We start from the raw sequence: 16,962 nt of genomic DNA on the forward strand, positions 1-16,962 counted from the left end.
ACCCACTGCCAAGTCGGATGCACCAGTTTCTACAATGAATTCTTGATTGAAATCGGGCATAATCAGTACAGGTGCAGTTGTCATTGCAACCTTGAGATTTTCAAAAGCCTTTTGAGCTGCTGCACTCCAAAGAAATGAATCCCATTTCAATAATTCAATGAGGGATGTTGCAATGGCTGCATAATTACAAATGAATTGTCTGTAGTAGCCTGTTAATCCTAAAAAGCCTCTTAGTTCTTTAAGGTTCTTTGGAGTAGGCCAATCCAGCATGACTTGTATTTTGTTAGGGTCCATCCTTATTCCCTCTGCTGATACCACATGGCCTAGATAGTCCACCTCTTTTTTTGCAAAAGAACATTTACTCCTTTTGATGAAGAACTTGTGCTGCTGTAAAGTAGTTAGGACAATCCTAAGTTGCTGCAGGTGTAGTTCAAATGTTGGACTGTATACTAATATATCATCAAAGAATACAGCCACGAATTTGCGAAGATAAGGTTGCAAAATCAGGTTCATGGTTGCTTGAAATGTAGAAGGAGCATTGGTTAAGCCAAAAGGCATTACCAAAAACTCATAGTGACCTTGATGAGTTCGAAAGACTGTTTTGTGCACATCAGCAGGGTGAACATGGATTTGGTGATAACCATCTCGCAAATCCAACTTTGAAAAGTATTATGAACCACCTAACTCATCCATCAACGCATCTGTTGTTCGAATAGGGAAGCGATCCTTGATGGTGATGTTATTCAAGGCTCTATAGTCAATGCAAAATCTCCAAGTCCCATCTTTTTTTTTAACTGATAGCACTGGAGATGAAAAAAGACTAGTGCTTAGCCTTATGAATCCAGAATCAAGCATCTGTTGGACTTGCTTTTCAATTTCAACATTTTGATAGTGAGGGTATCTATATGGCCTCACATTAATTGGAGAAACCTGTGGTTGTAAATGAATCTCATGATCCAATACTCTATAAGGTGGAATTTCCTTCGGTTCATTGAATAACTCTTCAAAATCTGAGAGTATGAGTTGAACTTCAGGACAATTATCAGGAGGTGGTTCTGATATAACCGAATCCAACAGTGTTAGTTGAAACAGAGAAGCTACCTGTCCTCTGTGCTGTAATTTTCGAAATTGATTTAAGGATATAGGACCTGCATGTTTATCTCCTTGCAGTTTGATTGTCTCTCCTGCCCATGCAAACTCCATGGTTAGTTTGCTATAGTCTAGCACCACTGGTCCCAGAATTTGGAGCCATTGAACTCCCAACACCATGTCTGCCCCGTGAATTGGAAGAACATAAAAAACCACTAAGAAGATGTGTTGTTGTATTTGAACAGGTACACCTTGCCAAAAACCTTCACATTTGAGGGTTTGGCCATTTCCAACCATGACATCAAATTTTCGATCAGAAGACATAGGAAAATTGAGGGCTGATACTACCTTTGGTTGTAAGAAGTTATGAGTGCTGCCACTATCAACTAGCAAGCTCATTTTTGATTCGCCAATGTAGCTAAGGAAGCGTAGTGTTTGAGGTACCATAATCCCAGATAATGCATGGAGGCTAATTTGTGGTGTTATTGATTCACTGCAATCAGTTTCAATGCAAACATTGGGGTTTGGGTCTTCTGTTATGATATCAGAAGAACAATGAGAAATATCTTCATCTGGAACAATCAGAATATGGGCAGAGGCTTTACATTTGTGGCCAAAGAAATATTTTTCACCACATGTAAAACAAAGATTTTTGTCTCTAGGTTCTTGTATTTGGCTTTGGGTTAGTTTCTGGGTATATGGTTTCGGTAGATAAGTAGTATTAACAGTGGTAGTGGTTTTAGGATTGAATTGATTTAGTGAGGTTTTTGGAGTTGGTAGCAAAGGTGGGTATGGAGAGTGCAATTTAGGTGGGTATGGGGAGTACGGTTTAGGTGGTACCTCTTTGAGTGACAGTTTTGCTTCTTGAATCTTGGCTAAGGATATGGCTCTAGTCATTATCGATGGACGAAATGAAGCCACTTCTTGTTGAATTACTGGTTTCAATCCTGATACAAAGCAACTAAGTAAGAAGGATTTAGATAAGCCATGTACCTTATTTGAAAGTGTCTCAAATTTCTCTTGATATTCCAGAACAGATCCTTTTTGCATGAGCTTGGATAACTGTCCTTGGTAGTCTTCTAATTCTGACGGACCAAATAGTACTTGAAGTGCTTGTAGAAAAGATTCCCACGATGCAATATTGGTGTTCTTGCATAGCCATTGATACCAGGCCAGAGCTTTTCCATCAAAATAGATTGGAGCAATCCGAAGCTTCTGATCTTCATCAATGTTGTAAAATTAAAAGAATTGTTCTATCTTGAAGATCCAACCATGAGGATCGCATGACCCATCGAACTTGGGTACTTTGAGACGTAAATTATGTGCTGCTTGGTTATCTTTCAGATTGGAGTGATTGGATGTTGAACCTGAAGTTGCCGTGTGTTCTCTGTGGTTATCAAAAATGGCATCTAGCTTGCATGCGATTTCCTGAAATTTCTTTGTCATTTGTTCCTTCAAAACCTCAATTTTTGCTTGTGTGTGATCCAATCTGTCATCAAACGATCGTGATCTAGTTTCAGGAGCCATGTTCAAAGCTCAATGAAAGCACCGATTGATAGGTTGAACCTATCCGAGATACATATTTGAACAGGGAAGAGAGAAGGGAACTCAAGAGAATGAGATGAGAAAAGAAAACAATCTTTATTTCAGAGAAAAGTTTATTCAACAACCGATCTTAGTTACAAAGACTCTTATTTATACATGTTCTATTTTTGGCCCAATGTGGGTGACACTAACTACTAAACTAACATGGTCTCCTTTGACTATCTTTGACCCACAACCAATTACACCTCAGTTCATGTGAACCTCTTGGGTTTTCTTATCACCCTTCTAGCTCTCCTTCCAGCAATGCTGTCATCTGTTACATTCTTATTCTCCTCTTCTCTTTGTTGGGCCTTAATTCCTGTTTCAGCCAATGGCCCAACTCCTACTTCTTGTATTTCACTCGTATCATAGTATCTCTTTCATAGTTAGTGTAGAGACAAGAGTTAGCATTCCAAGTGCAAACAATGGCGAGAAAAAGATACCTGTAGTGGATAGCATTGTTCGAGATCCCTCTTCGATATTGATCACATTGTTAACAGGTTTGAGACCACATATGTGTAATGGTCGTGTTATACAAATACAAATCAGGTAAAGTTAAAATCAGTTTACGATTCGGGTTATGCATAGCTATTTTTCAAGGCCAATATGTTTTATTTTGTCTTTGTTTAATAATTGTTCATGAAAATTTTAGTCAAGTAGAAGCTCTAAAATTTAGTGGGATCAAAATATTTACAGAAGAAGATGTGAACGGATAGTGCATGGATTTTCTTTTGACTTCAAATAGGAGAACTTTTTTTTTTTTTGGAAACACAAATAGGAGAATTTTAGTGTTGAAGTCAAAAGTTAACGGGCATTAAACTCTCTTGATTCATGTTATTAGAAAATTGATTAACTCCATTGATTGGCTCCATTATGATTAATAATGGAAAATTGACTGACTCCGTTATTAATCGAAATAATGATAAATTTATTGGCTCTACTATTCACTACAAGAAAATGGGTAAACTTCGACAGCCTTTCTAAGGCGGTTTCGTTTTAACCGCCTCAAATGTCCAATTAGAGGCGGTTCTTCTAGCGTCTTCGTTGGACCGAGGTAGTTAGATAATAATTGTATTTAAACAATAATTAAGGGCAATTATTTTAACCATCTCTATTATACATTTGGAATCAGTTACGATAAAACTGACTCAAAATTGAGCAAATAGAGGCAGATATGCAAGCGCTTTTGAGTTTCGCCTGAAATTTATTTTATATCTAAGATGGTTCCCTAAAAAATGCCTCCAATCGTAAACCTAAGGCGGTTGTAGTAACGTACCCCAATGAACATTTTTTGGCGGTTTGGTAGGAATTTTTGAAGGTAGCCTCAAATTTATGTGATTCCTGGGGCGATTATACATTAATCGCCCCAACATGTATATTAGATGTGGTCATAATAATCGCCTTCAATGGACAATTCTAAGCAATTCCTTAGGCATTTTTGAAGTTCGCCTCAATATTATGTTAATTCTGAATTGGTTACGATAACCACCTCCAAATAGAGCATTTTAAGGCGGTTATATAAGAATTTTGAGGTCGTTTATATTTATTATTTGTTTGTAAAAAAATAAATATTTAATTTTCATGTTTAAATTGTAATTATATACCCATTTCATATTTTACCATGTTTGTCTCGTTTCGTATTTAAATATTTGATAATTGATACAAACTAATTATATCCTGTTATTAAATCATAATTTACTTATTTTGATAGTTAATGATTGATAAAAAAAAATTACCATGTTTCAAGTTATAAAATTAATTTGAAAAAAAATGTGAAATTACAATTTAAATTAAAGTTCGAGATTGTAAATCAAACAACTCTGAAAACCCAAAAAATGCGGGGGCTGCCTATAACACCTCATAGTTTTAAAACATATATTTATAGTTTGAATAAGGATTAAAGGGAAGGATTAGTGAAAATCCTGAATTCTGGGTCAAAATATGTAAAAAGGGTAAAACAGTAAATTGACAAAACACGTAACTCTAAATAGTGAAATGTGAGTAGAAGCTCTCAAATGAGAAAACTAACCCTGGAAATGGATTCAGAATAAAAAATGAGTGGTTAGGCAGGTTTCTGAAAATTTGATAAATAGTATTTTTACCAGGTAAAAATACAGCGGTATAGTTGCACCGAAAAGCGTGCAGAGTGAAATTTGAACTCTAGGTTTGAATATAAGTTGAAAAAGGTACATGGGACTAAGATTTATTTATTTTTATTTTTTTTGTAATAAAGAGGGGCAAAAGCCCCAAACAAAACAAAAATTACACGACGCGAGAACTTAAAAGATCTACAGAAGCATCCTGAAGAAGGAGCTCTAACAAAGGAGGAGGAGGAGAATGATAAACAATAAGATTATTATCATCCTCAAAATGGCTAGAAGCAAACCAGTGAGCACATCTGTTATTTTCTCGAAAGGTGTGGACCCAACGAACATCCCAATCTTCAGCAAGCCATTTGTGAATACGGGAAACAACCTGAGAGTTTCTGTGATTGTTGCTCCCTTCTTGGATAGTGCTAAGAGCAATTTCTGAGTCACATTCCAACTCCACTCTCCTAGCACCAGTACCCCAGGCCAACTCTAAACCTTTGAGGATACCCCAGAGTTCTGCATCAAGAGGATTACAGAAACCTAATCTGAAAGAGAAACCACCCAGAAAAGCACCATTGTGATCTCTAGCAAGGCCTCCACAGCTAGCATGCTGCCTAGATAGGGAAGAAGCACCATCTGTGTTAATCTTCAACTGACCAGGTTCAGGACGACACCATTTAGTAGGCTGATGGGCATTAGGGAAGCTGCCAAGAATGCTTCTATTCTTACCTCTAGCTTCAATTAAATGCGCAATAAAATCAGAAATGACACGCTTATCATTGCTTGGCCTTCGAAAACTATCATCATGAATATGATGATTACGCCAATTCCAAAGATTCCAGCAAGTAGTATAGAAAACATCTCTCCAATCAACATGAATTTGATAATTCCAACCCTTACTCACTTATTTATGAATTTTGATTAAAATTAGGGTTTTTGGGGAAACGTGTCCACAGTACACATATCAGTTTAAAACTGTGATTTCACTGAATTACCGAAAATCTCCGGATTCATCTGCTCAATGGCAATTATAGGACTTTGGTGAATGTTAAATTTTGGAGTATATAAATAATTTAGGAATTATTTGGAGATTGGTGGTTTAAGTAGGAGATTTGAAATAATTTGAAATGAGTGATGTGGCGGCTTTTTGACCATTATAGTCTTTATTTAATAATTAATTATCAAATTGACCTTGATTATAAACTATTTCAAAAATTTAACCTTGTTTAAAAACATAACACCAATATACCCATGTTTGACCGTTGACCATCAAGCCTACCCGGGTATCCCCTCTCTACCTTGGTATTTTTTGAAAATTTTAAAATACCCGGGTAGAAATGGGACTACCCGAGTATATTTCAAAAAACTTTGAATTATTTACCCGGGTAGGGAAGCGGCTACCCGGGTAAACATCTTGCAAAAATTGTAATATACATGTTTCATTTCCAATTGTGTTTGACTTACTACGAAAGCTGAACGGATTAGCTCCTCAACATAATCCATCTGTGAAAATCAACTGGTAAGAGGTAATACCTATCGTTTGAGTTGATTATGTCATCCAGATCAAAAGCATACTGAAATCCAGAACATCCACCAGTTTCTACACTCAAACGAAGCATTTTTCCATCCATTGATGATTCAGTGGTTCCGAGTTCCTTCATTCTCTGTTACATAATTAATAAGTTGGAGAAATTATATATAGCTTCTGAGCTATATGTAAGATAATTACAAGCACAGGGAAGGACATCCATTAACCAAACCTAATGTAAATTTGACGATTTTTTTTCTCCATAATGAACCATTCTAGACACAGCAGATTTTGGAATGCATTTGCTGCAAAACATGTTTACCCGGGTAGCTGCCACCCTACCCGGGTAAATAATTCAAACATTCTTCAGTTTTTTGAAATATACCCGGGTAGCTCCATCCCTACTCGGGTATTTTAAAATTTTTAAAAAATACTCGGGTAGAGAGGGAGATACCTGGGTAGACTTGATAGTCAACGGTCAAACATGGGCAGATTGGTGTTATATTTTTAAACAAGGTTAAATTTTTGAAATAGTTTATAATCAAGATCAATTTGGTAATTAATTATTAGATAAGGGCTACAGTGGTAAAAAAGTCGTGATGTGGCAAGTGGGACTTACCCCACTTAAAATGACTTAAGACACATGTGGGTGCATTATTCACTCATATTCCCCCCTCTCTCTCACTCTCTCTCATGAACCCGAGGCCTTCCCCTTTTGGCTAGAAAATTTTCTTCCTTGATTTTCATCATCAAATCTCCATCAAAACTCAACTTCCACTATATGAAATTTTAAGTAAATCAATATCCAAACCCAACCAAACTATTGGTAGTCCTTGAAACCTTCTACATTTTGAGAAATCCTCTACCCATGCCACGAATTTTTGGAGGAAAAGTGGTGTTCTTGGAGTTGTTTGCTGGAGCTATTGCTTGAGTATTACTTGAAGAAGTCCCAAGCCTTGATCCTTGATAAGTTTCTCTACCTATTGTTGAGTATTTTGGTGGATCAAAATTTGAAAACCTAAGATATTTGTGGTTGAATTGATGTGGTTGGGGACCTCAAATTGAAATTGTGCATTAGATAAATGTGTCTTAGAATGATGTTTTATGATGATTAAGCTCATAAAATTTATTGAGGAAAAGTTTGATAAATCAGGAAATTTTGGATGATGAACTTAAGACTTTGTGAAAATGGATTGTTGTGTGATTGGGAAATTGAGTTTTGGGTTAGTTGTAGTAGTTAATTATATGATGTATGGTGTGCTTGAGGTATGAAAATGGGTTGAAAATCCATTGGTGTCATTGCATGTAGATTTCAGCCAAGGAGGGAAAAGTGGGAAAAGATGGTTCAAAAATTGTGTAATTGATTGTGTGATGATTTGAACCAAGTTTATATAGGTTGTGTGATTGTGTAATGCATGTGAATTGGAAGCAAAATCATTGGATGTTCCTTGGTGTTGTATCCGGCCATAAAGAGGAAAAATTAGGGGAAATGGTGTGAGTTATGATTAAGGAAAAATATTTTCTCATGTTGCATAAGAATTCAATTCTCATGTTGTGACTCTTCGATTTGCGTGCAAAGCTTTTTTTTTAATAAATGTGGAGCCCACCACTAGTTGAGTCACAACATAAAAATTGAATTCTCATGTAACATGAGAAAATCAAACCCCTATTATTAAAAGCAATTAAGGACTTGAATTGGGGTTGTGATGGGATAAGGAAACCATTGGGAGGATATGATAAAATTAACAACATGGTTGAGTAATTATGGCCTTAATGGCCGAAACCTACGTGTGGGTGAAATGATGTAATTGTTTTGCATTTTAATTTGTGTAACAAGTTGGTTAATGATCCAATGTGATTATTGTAGGTTGCCTCTCACGGACGTGATCCTTGAGGATTGAGCTTGGTGGATTTCCTTTGGTCTTTGACCAAATGGATTTGGGTAAGTAATTATGTAACATTTGCATGATTGAGTTTATGACCAATTAAGTGGTCTTTGTGGTGTTAACGTATATGGGAATGACCTTTGTGTAGGCATTTCTGGTTGGAATAAGTTACGTGGTAACTTGCATTTCAAGCTACCTAGCTTGGGAGCTTCAAGAAGGTAATCTCTTGGTATTGGGGTTAATCCTCGTGTGTGCTCCATCATACCCATTGGGGTAGTGGTTGAAAGTTGTTTGTATAATGGTGTGATTATAACATGTTCATGCATATGTAAATGTTTGGTACATAGAGTTGTACCGTATCTCTGGCCAATAGATAGTTGTCGTATGGCGTTAGGGACTTCCACTGGATAGGTCTCTGTAGGGAGATCTTGGCCTGGGGTCATGAAGATGTTATCTGTTGAGGAGAACTCTAGGAATGTCTTGGGTGTTATGAATGGGGGCGCCTTGAATGATGTTCCGGGAACACATTCTTGGATAAGAGCCTGTAGGCTATATGCCGAGGCCAGTAGGTCGGATGGTGCATGGTTTTGGCTCTGACCATTCCAGCTCCATCGTATGTCTTTGTCTTTTATGTCCCTATCTCTCTAAATCTCTTTATGTATCCCTCTCTTTGTTATATCCCTATATCTCTAAATTCCTTGCTATATCCCTATGTTGTTATAATTCATTATTGTATGTTACATCTGAGTGAGCCCTTGGACGAAGTGATATTCTAGAACCTTTGGATTACTGAGATATATTCGTATATCTCACCCCACGTTATGGGACTATATCTCACCCCGCGCAAGAGGCCCATGGGTTGATCCTGTGGAGTGCTTGGAGTTAGAGGGCTATTTTTCATTTTGGATCATATTTGGCATAGGCTAGACTTAGAGATGAACATTGTATATTACATTAGTGATATATATCATGCCTTATTTGTTCATGCTATATTTTGGCCAAGTCTAGTGTGGTATATTTATTGTTGTATTTTAAGGTACTCTATTGTAGTTATATTTGACATTTGGATAATTTAAATTTAATGCTTTATGGACATTGTGTAAATTGTAAAGAATGTATGTGATGGAAAGGCAATAGGCCTATTTTAAGTTGTGATTTTATATGTCAATTGTTACGAATGTATGAAATGGAATTATGTGATTGTAATGAGTTTAAGTTTCAATGAAGTTAAGTAATGGATTGTAAAGTTAATGAAAATGATGTCAATTGTATGGGTTGGAAGTGCACCAAGCCATTGTTGATCCTTGTGTGCCACCCTTGTCAATTAGGTACCATTTGAGGTTTAAAACACATTTTTGATAAAGTGGGAGATGTTAAATAAACAAAGGAGATGCCAGCAAAATTTATAATAAATGAACAATTTTTAGGCTGATTTTAAGAGAGAATATCTCCCTCCACAGAGGTCCAATAGGGACGTTCCATATATCATTTTGAAGCTTGAGATGTCAGCTATGTTGTGTCAAAATTTGGTACCATTTGAAGCTGTGTAGCGCCCTATAGGTTCGATTGAGTAGAGAAAGCCCAAAGAGGCCATGTGCAGGGGGTTGTCGGGTCTGCACTTTCCAGGAATTGTTTCTTCCTCAATTCTTACTCAAAATAGGCTCATGATATATAAAATTAAAGCTCAAGGTGTCTATTCTATATAAAAATTTGAGAGAAATTGGTTTAGTGGTTTTTCCAGCAGAAATGGTGACGGATGTTTGTGTCCTATTTTGGGTTGGCTGGCAATTTTGCTTGTCCAACTTCAAACGGTGATAACTGTAGCTAGAGAACACCAAATAAGGCATATGATACCTTTTTGGGAAAGTAATTTAGTCTAGATTAACATAATAAAAGATAATAGCTTATAGTTTGGGGGTTGCGCACAGTGACCAGAAAAAAGAAGCATGTTCAATTATAGAAAAACTGTAAAAGTGAGAATTATGCTAAGTGGAATTGTCTATACTGCAAAAAACAAACTTGCAACCGAGAGCAATGTAACTAAGCAAGATGGTGAAATTGTCACATGACTCAAAAATGAAGAATGAACTTAGAAAGAATCCAAAAAATTTAAAAATAAATTAAACCGAGATATATAACTGTAATGAAATTTCCTTCAAGAATGTAACCAAAAATCAAAAATAATTTCTTCAAGAAACTATTTTTTGAAGCAGGAGGAGCCAAGATAATGCATGGCCTCTGTCGAATAGGTTCTGAAATACACATATCCAATGACATGAAACGATGCCTGTTCAAAAACTTCAACAAACCAGATTAGGAAAAAAGTGCAGAGATGTATGAGGAACAAGTACAACTACTGTAAAGTTGAAAGGTACCCTTTTCTCATAAGCATTCATTCAACACCAAACTTGCAAAGAAATAAAAAAAAAAGTTTAGAAATTTCAACCAACCCAAGATTTGAAAAAACCACAGCAACTGGTATTTTATAATATTGTGGGAAGATGGAGTAAAATATTAACATGATATGAAGATAAGGAGGAGAAACCAGTTTTGTAGGATCTTTGGTTCATACTTCATGGGTAATCGTAGGACCTCTCCAAATCTAGAGAAAGGGATCGTTAGTACCACAAGTTCTGGTTCAATGGTCGGATTTGCCTTTGGAAGATTCGACATGGGAAGATAAAGATGCGATTTTGACAATAGGGACAAGTAGTTTAACCCAAAACTAAGCAGAGACACCATTTTTCTCTACGGGTGTTTGTCGGACTAACACCTCTGTGACCATGCCAAACTTAGCTGACAACAAAGGAGATATTTTTATAGAAAGCGAGCTAGGTGTTCCAAAGACTGGCCATAGCAACACAAAGACTAAGAAGCAGTGCTTTAATTTGGCTGAGCAAGCAAGGTGTGATAAAAGTAGAGGAAAAAGGAGGGAGAAAATTGCTACAAGCCAAGACACAAAAGAAAGAAAACTACGAAATTGGATAAGGGCAAAGCATCGGAAGCGGAGGCAACAAAGACTTGGAGGTTTCTAAAAAATTGAACCCATTTTACTACAATCAGATAAGCCATGTGATTTTACTAAACCCGAGGAATAACTAGTTTCTATTAACAATCAACGTTCAACGGTGCAAATCAGCCCTCCTATGTCGGCAAATTATGGGCCGCAAGATTTACAAAGTGGATTATAGTTGGCACCTACTTTTTCTTGGAAATCAACAGCTGCAATGTCGACAATACCAGCACCTCCCATCATTAAACCCAACTTTCTAAGAAATCCAACAAGTTCTAAGTTCATTCCTATGCCAACAGCACCTACATCGTTGGATCAAAAATTGGCAGAGCATAAAACAGCAATTGGGCTAAAAATGCTAGTAAAATTGGGCTGGTCAATAAGAGAAAAGGAAAGATACTAGCCCACTTTAAAGACTTTGTATTAGGTTAGGCAAAAACACCTTTCGATAATCCTGAATTCCTAGATAGGCAAAACTATCAGTTCTAAGAACAATAAATCTACTAAAACAAAATAATAAAATTGAGTATTTACCAATAATAATAATAATAATAATAAAATTGAATGACACAATTGGTCAAACTTTTAGTCCACTTTAAACATAGCATGAGCTATTTACCCAAAAACAATTATAGCATGAGCTCGTTTGTTAAGTTTTTGTGATTTCTTAATCCAAACATACTTATATTAAAAAGAAAATAAAACGAAAATATCATAGAGATATTGTCTAACTTTTGTTTCAAAATTTCATAAAATCCACAATCAGTGAATTTATTAATGACAATTACATAATAAGCGAAACATTTAATCATTTATTTTGTAAAAAAAAACTTTTCATCGCATAAATCAATGTCTCAATCTTGGTAACCAATAGTAATAGGAAACCACCCCTGATAAATCTCTAAAGCATTTGTGAGGGAATAAACAGTGATGGTGGACTGGTGGAAGAGGCAAAAGGCATAAATATTGACCAAGAGAGGAGCATTCAAGAATAATAAAAGAAAATAAGATCCAGACAAAGCTTTAATCTCTTACTTAGTTATTAGTTAAAGAATATAAACATGTTATTTTAAGTTTTAAAAAATTAAATTTTTTAATTAATTATGCATACTTTTTATTTTCAATTTAATTTAAATTTCATTAAAATTAATTATCTATGTTTCTCTTATAATTAAAATTCATGAATTAATTTACTTTGTTAATTACAAAATAAATATGAAGAAAACAATGAGAAAATGAAAATGAAAATTCCACAAACAGCATCTTGTGCTTTCCTGCTTCTCAAACAGTTAAGGCAGGTTAAATGTCTTAAATTTAAGGTAACCTCCCATCGTTATTCAGTTTTTGACACTCACTGAATATGAAGAAGCCTAACCTTCAATACTTTATAATGCCTAATTTGCATTAATTGAATACACTAGTAGTATGTATATTAGAAGAAAGTTTTGGACTAAAGTAGTAGGGTTTATATTCGCATAGCTAGGATTAGGAGATATCTATATTTTAACACAAGTTTGTTCTCCACAGTGATAACACCTCGTAATCCACAATCAGTTTTCCCTCGCTCTCTCGCTTCTTCGTACCCCCTCACACATCAACACCAAACCATCACTGGCCTTCAACATATCAGCAGACCACAACCCTCCTTCATCGCAGAAGTTCTTTCGTTTCCTTCCCTCTCTCTTTCGCATTCCCACTTGCACGTCAATGTAAGTTTGTTCTTGATTCAGTCTCTTAAACTTAGCCATGATTTAATTGTGACACTTCCTGTATATACTCCTCTAGAACAATCATTCAATGCGAATTCATTTGCTTCTCATCATTTCTCTTCTTTCTCTCTATCCTTGCTTTGCTGATACCTTTCAAGTATTCTGCATAATTGCATATGAATCCTCCCATGATTATAATTCTGATTTGTTTCATATGGGACCTGGACTAACTAATTAGTAGGGTTGGGCTTCGCTTAAAGGGGCAATTAAAGTATTGTTTTTTATCTCCTCTATATTTCAAATCCATAACTTTTTTAGCATTTGTTGTAAAAAAATTACACAATAAAATATTATAATTTTTTAGATAATTTTTTTAAATATGAAATGTTGTCATTTTAATTAAAATCTATTGCAATTTGTTATTTTATACAAGTGATGAAATTTGTAAACAAAAAGTAAAGAAATAGATTTATACGGAATTTTGATTCTCAGAATAAAAAATAAAACGTGTTATCAAACACAATTCTCATTCTCAGAATAAAAATAGAACATGTTATCAAACACGTTTTTTTTTCTTAGAAATTGTTCCAAGGCACAGAAATAGAAAAGAATTGTTTCTTTTCAGAAACAGTGCCAGGGAAGAGAATGGTTGCCATGCACACCCTTAGCTTGAGCACTTGCCTCTGCAACTTGTATATCTATTAAAAACATGATTTGAGCTTTCAAAAAGGTGCTTGTGCTTTTTCTTCTTTTTTATTCGACTGGTACAGTGGTATAGTATGTCTCTTAATCGAAGAGCTTTGGCCTTTGTGCTTTTTTTGTTGAGGTTATTGAATATTGATTATTTTATTTGGTAATTGCCTCTGCAGTGAGACAAGTAAATAGTAAAGAAAGAGAACATTTATAGCTGCACAACAGAGGAGGTATCTATTATTCTATTCTCCTGCATTTTTTTTCTCTAAAAAAGTATAAATGAAGGCATTTACAAATCACAATCGCATTTATTGGTTTCGTATGTAATTATGAGCAACCTGTATGATACAAGAAAAGTGTAAAGAGTATGAGTTAAACTTGATTGCATATTAGTTGATAGTAATAGGCATTTGTTGTATAGTCAATAGCTTGATGGAAAGTTATAAGAGGTTGTCCATTATTTTTTTATATGAACTATGAAGATTACAATAATGCAGTAGGTGTTACGAAATGAAAAGATAGAAGAATCAAACAAAAATATATTTTGTAAATAAAAAGTATAATGAAAGAGAATCCCTTTGACTCTAAATGTTGTCTATATGCTTTAATTTATAGTTAATATCTCAATTGTAAAGTTGATGTCTTCCTTGATATCTTAATTTATAGCAAGGCTTTTTTTATTTAGTATTTAGTATTCTATTTTTATTTATTTATTTGCTACGCTAGTTTTTATTTGTTATTTTTATTGTCACTAGAGAATGGTCTTTTCTTTTCTCATTGCAGTTCTTATCTTGTTATTCTGAAACTTGGGGACTTCTAAAGTATGGGCAAGGATAAACAGGGAAGTATAGATGTGTTCTTTAAAAAGAAAGTAGTATCTGAAAGTGAATTAAGTAATGCTCCTTCTCATAAGTAACCTTCTTCCAAGTGTCGTAGAATTGAACGTATTGATGACATTATTACAATCAAAAATAAAAAATTTGAACGTGATCCAGGAAAACGTAAGCCAATTTGGGAATATTCAGCTAATGAAGTCGATGAGATACGAAGAGCTTATTTAATAGCTGGGCCATATCAACCTCATTGCTCCTATCCAAAGGAGAAGCATCCTCGATATTTTCAAGCTTCTTGGTTCAAAGAGTTTTCTTTGTGGCTTAAGTATTCACCTTATATAGATGCCTTATTTTGTTTACCATGCTATCTTTTCACTACAAAAGTCGGTGGGCGACATGGTTGGGATGCATTCACAATCAAGGGTTTTAATAGTTGGCATAAAGCTCATTGTGGAAAGTATCGTACTTTTCCAAGTCACATGGGAGATGATCCTTGTTCACAACATAATAATGTACTCATCTCATGTGCAACCTTAATGAATCAGCCTTGTCATATTGACAAAGTTATACATACTCAAAGCTCCCAACAAATTGAAAAAAATAAGTTGAGTGTTAAGACTTTAATTGATGTTGCTCGGTGGCTTTCTTTTCAAGGATGTGCTTTCAGAGGGCATAACGAGACTATTATTTCAAGAAATAGTGGTAATTTTATTAAAATGATCAAACTTTTGGCATCTTACAATGAAAATGTTTTAGATGTTCTTCTACAGAATGCTCCATTGACAGCCAAGTATATCCCACCTCAAATACAAAAGGAGATTTTATATGTTCTAGCAAACAAAGTGCGAAAACAGATTCGCAAAGATATTGAGGTCTCTAAGTTTTGTATTACTGTGGATGAAGCACGTGATGAATCCAAAAGGGAACAAATGGCTCTTGTCTTGAGATTTGTTGACAAAGATGGTTTCACAAAAGAAAGATTTTTTTTTATCTTTATCATGTTCAAGATACACATCTATGACACTTAAAAATGCTATTAGTGAAATATTCTCACATCATTGCCTTGATATCCAGAATATTCGTGGCCAAGGATATGATGGTGCTAGTAACATGCGTGGTGAATGGAATGTATTGCAGGCATTATTTCTTAATGAATGTCCTTGTGCTTATTATGTGCATTGTTTTGCTTATCGATTACAATTAGCCTTGATTACTGCTGCCTCTAAGGAAATTTCTTCTATTTATCAATTCTTTCAGAATTTGAATTCATCATTATATCACTGCTTCTTCTAAGCGCCATGATCAATTCCAAGCTGCCCAAATTTCTGAATTTGAACATTTGCAGGCTATTGGTGAGCTTGAAACTGATACAGGTTCTAACCAAGTAGGTACATCAAAGAGGGCTAGTGATACTAGATGGGATTCTCATTTTTATTCTATATGCAGTCTTCAACGAAGGTATAATGAATCATGTTCAGTACTTGAAATAATTCGTAATGAAGGCTCAAATTACTCTCAAAGAGAAAATGCTACTGCAGCTTATAAGATGATCACTTCCTTTGAGTTTATCTTTAATTTATTTTTGATGAAAGAGATAATGAGAATCACTGAAATTCTTTGTCAAGCATTACAACAAAAATCTCAAGATATTTTGAATACTATACAATTAGTTTCAAGTACAAAGGAGCTTATTCAAGAATTACGAGATGATGATTGGAAAATAGTACTTCAAATTGTTGTTAATTTTTCCAAGCTTCATAAAATAGATGTTTCAGATTTTGATGCTCAATATACTGAAGGTCGCGGTCGTCGACAATTTGATCAAATAACTATTGAACATCACTATCATTTTGATATCTTTAATTCAACCATTGACTTTCAATTACAAGGTTTAGATAGAAAGTTTAATGAGCAATCGATGGAACTTTTATCACTTAGCTCTTCATTAGATCCGAAGGATGGTTACAAAGCATTTAATGTTGATGATATTTGTAGTCTTGCAGAGAAATAATATCCTCTTGATTTTTCTAAGCATGAGAGAATTAATTTGAATTGTCAATTGAAGCATTTCCACAAGGACATCCCAAAACATTAATGTTAAGTACTTAAAGTTAGAGTCTTGGGAGTTTCCGGGTAAAAAATTTGACGACGGAGTAGTTAAAAATTACACCGGGTTTCACTAAAGGACGAGTGCCACTAAAGTGACATGGCACCCCTAATTAGGACACCTTCCTCCCATTTTTCTGATCAGATTTGCAGCCCCCATTTCTCCTTCTCTCTCTAAATTTCAAACTTCAAACTTTGCTCTCACTTCTCTCTAAGATTTCATCTCCAAAACCTCACCAAATCACCAAACTTCCTTCACAAAGATTGTTTCCCTCACTCTCCTCTTCACAACCATACCATTTTCATTGTGTGAATCAAAAATTTTGTGTCCCTTATCATCTCAAATAGCCACGGTTTTGTGAAGAGCAAAGGCTATGGAGTTGTGTTCTTGAGCTTTCTTGAAGAACCACACTTGTTTGCTTTTTTCCTTT

At 35.0% G+C, this 16,962-nt stretch overlaps 2 protein-coding genes across 2 annotated transcripts; one reads left to right on the forward strand and one right to left on the reverse strand.

Annotated features, from left to right (window-relative positions):
* Positions 1-669: 669 nt before the first annotated feature.
* Positions 670-2,616, reverse strand: LOC133297581 (uncharacterized). Its single transcript, XM_061496748.1, has 2 exons — positions 2,361-2,616; positions 670-2,309 (listed from the first exon to the last, which is right to left on the reverse strand). Exons 1-2 carry the CDS (start codon positions 2,614-2,616, stop codon positions 670-672), a joined length of 1,896 nt encoding a protein of 631 aa, XP_061352732.1.
* Positions 2,617-15,141: 12,525 nt separating this feature from the next.
* Positions 15,142-16,436, forward strand: LOC133297583 (uncharacterized). The gene is made up of 3 exons (XM_061496749.1): positions 15,142-15,363; positions 15,500-15,553; positions 15,771-16,436. The coding sequence occupies exons 1-3, from the start codon at positions 15,142-15,144 to the stop codon at positions 16,434-16,436; spliced, it is 942 nt and encodes a 313-aa protein (XP_061352733.1).
* Positions 16,437-16,962: the final 526 nt, after the last annotated feature.

This window comes from Gastrolobium bilobum, unplaced genomic scaffold (assembly GCF_033153095.1).
Source record: "Gastrolobium bilobum isolate Gb01-03AN ecotype WA unplaced genomic scaffold, APGP_CSIRO_Gbil_v1 utg6355, whole genome shotgun sequence".
Classification (NCBI taxonomy): domain Eukaryota; kingdom Viridiplantae; phylum Streptophyta; class Magnoliopsida; order Fabales; family Fabaceae; genus Gastrolobium; species Gastrolobium bilobum.